The sequence below is a fragment of the Stegastes partitus genome, unplaced genomic scaffold (genome assembly GCF_000690725.1).
Source record: "Stegastes partitus isolate 25-593 unplaced genomic scaffold, Stegastes_partitus-1.0.2 Scaffold876, whole genome shotgun sequence".
NCBI lineage: Eukaryota > Metazoa > Chordata > Actinopteri > Pomacentridae > Stegastes > Stegastes partitus.
In genome coordinates this window covers 250895-257193 of record NW_007578607.1, presented here as the reverse complement: position 1 = coordinate 257193, position 6299 = coordinate 250895, and the positions used below count along the sequence as shown (strand labels likewise).

Here is a 6299-nt window from a genome sequence, read left to right as displayed (position 1 = left end):
TGCAGTGACTTCTCATTTCAGATTTAAACACTTTGAGAGCTCAAGAGAGTTAACTGACCAAACAGTTCTTAAAGTAGCCGCTGGTAACAAAGCAAAGTGCGAGGCAAGAGGATGCCAGGCTAACAAGCCGTTAACTCAAATTAAAAGCCCTTTACCAGCTCCATTAGCCAAAGTACACGGATTTGAGAGCAATACTTACGAGAGAATTAGCTAATGATTGCTGCGGCGTAGCGGGAGAGAGTGCTCTGTTTGGACGCTGAGTGTGTGTGAGTGTGTGTGTTGGGAGGAAAAGGGGGAGCTGGTGCGACGGAGTAACCCAATCGGCTTGAGTGACAATACATAAGAAGGGGGGCGGGGGGGATCTGACAACATAGCCTATTCAGTGGGAAAGAGAAAAAGGACACACACTAAACTTAACTGACGTACACATGTATGCAACAAAGGGAGAAAAAAAACACACTAAAACAGAATTGTTCTAAACCTCGCTTTCTCTTTCACTTCCCCTTAATTGCTATATCTAATGTGAACACACAGATTAGAGTATTTTAAAAACAAGGACACTTCTAAGTACTTCATTTGATGCTGCGGTCAGTATTACCTATATAAATACACAGCCCTGGAGTATGCTGCTTCACCAAACAAATCCAACGGCACAGCATCCATTCAGAGTCTTTTTAAAAGCCAATGCAGCAAGAGGGCAAAATACCTTCCACTCACCCACTTCCATGACTGAAGTAGCCAATCCCATTTGCTGGATTTTTTTTGAAAAGCTTTTAGGGTTTCAAATCACCCTTCCACGCTTGCACAGCTTTACTCCAAACTGACAGTCTTTTCAAATGTCACTCCAACAGAAAAAAACGCTAAAATTGCCAAAATCCGGAGGAATATGCACGGTGCGGCACGGAGAGAGGCGATTGTTAAAAGAGCTGAAAAACATTAGTCTTCCTTTTTAAGATGCTGTCAGATTATCCATCCAGATGTGGTGAGAGATTTGAGGACGCTTCAGTCTGCTCCACTGTTTGTTTATGGTTAACCTCCCCCCACTCCTTCAGACTACACTGGCGCGCACCAAACCAGCCTGGTACAGACTGATTTTTGTCCTCACTCAGCTGTTCCACTATTGGTGTAGCCTCTAATCCTGTTACTCTGACTACCCCGCGACCAGTTAACAGAATCCCTCCTATCCAATGGTCACTAGCATATTGTAAGCAAACAGACATACATGCAGTGCTCTGAAAAAAAGCCCTTTGTGTGCACTTGGCTGTACATTGTCACACGCAAACACAAAGTCGAGCTGGACAACAGCCCTTCAATGCAGGCGAAAGCAAATAAACAACAGAGCCAGTGGGCATTAAGACGATTAAGCTATCATTTCACTTCCGAGATAAAATACTCAGCCCTGCATGATTTAATTTAGTCTAGCATATTTAATCTGTGGGCTATCAAATGACATACTGTTTGGTTACAGTATTAGTGTACGCTGATAACTCTAAGTCACTACACAATACAGCATTCTCATTTATTTCTTTGTTTGGATACAGACACACAAAGAATGCTTTAAACCTACAGCAAATATGGGCAAAACTGTTAAATGCAGTACTTACCCTGCAGAACACAAATTCTATAATGAAATTGAATTTTGCATACAATCATTTTACGAATGAGACAAAATACATAAACCTATAATGTATATTCAAATACAAAGCATGTATATGTAATTCCTATGCATGTATAGTGTAGTACAATCACAAAAATAGTTTTTTTACAAACCAAGACAAACTCAAAACTGCTAAAGTTCGCTGTACCATGTGAAAGTCACCTGGCTTTCTCCTAGCATTTGTGTTTTCAGTATATGATGCTGTCACTGTACATGTACAATGTCCATCCCTTTCTGTTCTGCATATTTTATTAATAGAAACTAGAGTGTGTACGTTTGACGGCGGCTCAAAGCGTAAAATCACTCAAAATTTCCCAGCCGCCTACCTGAAGTGGAGCTGTCATGTTTTTTCGTGGATGACTTGGTTTCTTGTTTGAAGGAATTCTCATCGTCTGCATCCCCATCCCCCCACCAAGATGGCTGGCCGTACAGGGGGGTCCCACGAGGCAGCGCCGTAACATCCCCTGAGACGGATGCACACAACGACACAATTCAACAAAGCCTCGCAAGAAAGTGAACATTTTATTGTATCTGTGGTCTGTCAGGCTAGATGTTTGTTATGGACTTTGCATACTCGGGCACTGTCTACATAAACAGCTCATTGAATCATGATGCCACAAAGTGAACCCAGCTGCTCGTTGTGTATGTGTGTGTTTGTGCATTAATTCCCCTCTGGTCGGGTCTTGAACCACTGACCTATTTTCAGAACTTCAGTCAGCAGGACGGACACACACATGTGAGCGCTCTCTTTATCGTGCTCTCTCTCTCAGACACAAGGGGTGTACATGAAAGAGGGACTTTCCATTTGCTTCTCTGTCCCCATGAAAGCTGGCATGGGACAAGCATCCTGTGCTAACTTATTTTCTCAACTGAGCAAAGAAGTGACAGGAAATATAGCTGAGAGAAGGAAATGACATGTATCAGAGGTCCTCAGCCAGACTTGAATCAGCAGCGTTTCATCTTAGATCAGCTGTTTTAACTTATTTCTACTCTTTCCTCCCCGTTTCTTTTCAGTACCCTGAGCTGTGTAAGTTTAATCACAGTGTACCCAGATAATTATAGATGCTCTGTGCCAAATTGCATGCAGTAAGTGGGGCTCTCATATATAAAAGCTACTGAATACATGTTTGCTATGAGCTATAATATCTGGGTGAGGCCTGGTATTACAGCAGTAACACTGCAGGATTACATCCTCACAACCACAGCGAGAATGTTATAAAAAAAAAAAAAAAAAGAGTGGCAGATGGGGTGACATGCAACACTGCATGCATACTGCTGCTTGTTTAAGTCCAAATGTGTAAATGTATGTGCGTGCCTGTGAATCTTGCAGTATTTTAAGAAAAGTAGAGCTTACATATGGGTTTGCATTATGACCTTGTTACTGCTTAATCTGTGCAAAAACACAAGCCCCACATGGCCTTGTTTCCACATCTGGAGATTACCCGGGACCCCTGCTTGGTCCCCAGCCTGGCCAGTGATGTCAGTTATTAGGGGCACGCTGAGATCTAAACTGCCTTTATGATAAAACAGTGACTGCATGACAGTGTGGTGGTTGAAGCCCTTTCCCTGGTGACGATGTCCACCCCCTGCTGGCCAGCACACTCATAGAAAGCATTCAGATTCTGTGAATGTGGTTTGATACTACTATGGTTTACAATCAGAACATTTAGAGAATATTAGTGTATTGTTAATAAATATCTGAAAAAAAAATCTTAGTACTTTTTATGCTATCATAGAATCCCCTTATCTTTTATTATTTCTAACCTGTTTGTACATTTCTAAGTAAAATCAGAGAAGCTATGTTGTGATAGCAGTGAATTACATTAAATTTGAAGAGAAGACCAAATCAACACACACATCCTCGTACATATTTCCTGTATTACCACATCCCCCCCTTTGTTCTGTCTCTCACCTCCGAGCCTCTCCTCAGCTTTGTGAGAGTCCACAGGTTTAGCTGACGGCTCTTTGAAGGAAGCGACCCCATCTGTTCCTCGGCTCTCTCCTGCCTTCGTGGTGCCACCGCTGGGGGATTTTAGTGCCTTTGTTGGGGTCTTAGCGGGAGACTTGCTTGTGGTTGTAGCGGTAGTGGTTTCCCCATTGGACGGCTTCTTGCTAAGCTGGAGGCCGCTGGTGAACTTTTCATGCTAAAGACGGATGAATAAATGTAAAATAAATTGAAAGGAGATGGAAGTAGTAAAATGTATCTGAGTAGCATTGTGAACACTGATACTGGATAGGGCACCAGGTGTAAGTTCTCACCTTTAGAGCCTCCTCAGGCACAGTGAGCTCCCCCCTCACCACCGTGAACAGGTTGGTATGTGAGACAGACAGGTTAAGGAGATACTGGCCAGGAGACTTTCATACAACAAGGCTGTAAATTCTACTATGTTTATAGAGCACATAATAAAAAAAATGGCATCTTGTTAAGAGTTAAAATAGCTCCTCAACATGTTTTTGGAGTGACAAACCCACTAGTGAATATGTGAGGGGTGAAAAGATCAAGAGACCAGAAAAGTAAAAGGATATCATATCCAAACCTCAGCTTGTCCTCCAGTTTTAGCGTGATGTACATCTGCTCCTGAATGCGGACATCGTTTACAAAGGTCTGCAGAGGGGACGTAAAAGGTAACACAAAAACAAACATAATTTTTATAAAATGTGGTGATAAAAAAAGAATGTTTCCATAAATTCAACACACTACTGTAGTGTATGTGTGAATGCAAGCAGCTAAAACCTTTATTTCTAAAAAGCTTGTATGGAAAATGTTTAAGCAAAGAAAAGGAGGACACCATCACAAAACAGCATCTGATTAAATTGTGACATAAACAGCTGTCTATGTACATCTAAATAGCAGTCAGGGCTGCAACTAACAATTATTTTTTTAATCACTGATTAATCTTCCAATTAGTTTGTAAATTAATGTATTAATGTTCTTTATAAAAATCTCAGAAGATACAGAAAAAATTACGTTATCATTTCCCACAGTTTACTACAAGGACATCTTGTCATCCAAAACCTAAAGATATTAAGTTTACAATCAAGGTTGACCGAGATGTTTTTTTCAGGCTCATACAGATAGGATTAGGATTTATATGAATATTAAAATCTGGGTATCAAAATCTAGAGACCTTTTTAAACATGTATTCTTCAGTTTAATAGGCTATTTCTCATGGCATGTTGCCAATCAGATTGCTGTGGGCTGGACAATGCTCACAGATTTCTGAAGTACAGATAGAGAGGGACGACTGCATCAGAGCCAAAGTAGCACATTTTTAAATTAATTTATTTTATTGGGAATCCGGTTTTTAAAAATAATAGTACCGATAATCTGAAAACAAAGAATATTTGGCATTTCTGCAATAAACAAAATCTGTGAAATGACTGTTTTTCAAAATAACTGTCTGGTAATCAACTTAAGGTTTCAGCTCTACTTAAAACAAACTTTTCTCACTTGTGTGTGTGTGTGTGGGCTGTTTCAGGATTTTGAAGTTAGGAAAAGCTAGTCCAGCCGGGACTAAAGGCCCAAGCACAAAAAGCATGCATTTCATTTGCACTTTCAGTTCCCACTTCTCCCTCTCCCTCTCCCGTTTCACCCTTTCACCCGTCTACTATGCAGCTATGAGAAAGATCAGGTTTCATTGAACTACAAATGAAATTCTACCACACTTGCACTGCTGTTGTAATAAAACATTCCTGTCTTCTCTCTAGTGAGATGAAATCAAAACAGCTTAACAAAACAGCAATGAAATGGCTTCAGCAACAGAGCAAGATGGTGACACTGTCCAAACGCAGCTTTTTACTCATTTCTGTGTCAACCCTGCACTGACTCAGCAGGAAAAAACTTCCTGTGAATCCAGCTAAAGAAGCTGGATGGTTAATGACACAGCAGGAAGTGGCTCTGACTCCTCGCGTCCTGTCTGAAAGCTGGAGAGGATGTGAGGGACGCCGTGCATCTGTAGTTAATCTGGTTGGTTGTGACTGAGCACTAATCACCGCACATGACTAATGCTGTTTGGCAACTGCAGCAAGGTTTTACTGAGCTGCAATGCCAAAGACATAAACAGAGAAATACTGCGTTTAAATGTGTTCCTCAAGATTATGGTAAAAAATATATCCTTAAATTACATATAAACCCTTGAATTTAGCATCAGTTATGTTGTGTACAGTGAGTTATTTTATGAGGAAGTGCACTGTGTATCAGGACTGGTATTAACTGTCTAAACCAGCTCAATCTATTTCATCTTCTACAACATATCTACAAAAAAAATCCCAAAATCCACAGCTGACTTTTCAATAACCCTTTTAAAATGTTAAATTCTTTCTTCTTTATTAGCTTAAGCTCCATTAGTATAATTTATCACACTCCCACTTCTTCTTCTGCTCTTTCTTCTTGCCTGATTCTTGTGTTTACAATTTGTTCTCGTGTAAACAAACCTCATCCAGCATCAGGACACATTAACAGCTTAAATTCAGTTGGTGTTTTGTCATAAACCATTCAGAAAGAAACAAATCAGTTAATTAGGAAAAAACAACAAGTCCCAAGGCTGAATATTATTGACTCTTTGGTTCAAGTTAGGATCAAAACAATTGCCCTTAAGAAACCATTTGCATAATTAGGTTTACATTTAAATCGACCCGAGCT

General features: G+C 40.4%; 1 protein-coding gene across 4 annotated transcripts in view; it reads right to left on the bottom strand.

Annotated features, from left to right (window-relative positions):
- The window catches only part of cep170aa (centrosomal protein 170Aa), a 43410-nt gene that overhangs the window by 21034 nt on the left and 16077 nt on the right, over positions 1-6299 (bottom strand). For all 4 annotated transcript variants that reach the window (XM_008293347.1, XM_008293348.1, XM_008293349.1 and 1 more), the window contains exons 5-8: positions 4184-4262; positions 3917-3975; positions 3570-3801; positions 1984-2121 (exon numbers count right to left, since the gene is read on the bottom strand). In XM_008293347.1, coding sequence (XP_008291569.1) covers positions 1984-2121; positions 3570-3801; positions 3917-3975; positions 4184-4262 — 508 coding nt within the window. The remainder of the gene's footprint in view (positions 1-1983; positions 2122-3569; positions 3802-3916; positions 3976-4183; positions 4263-6299) is intronic.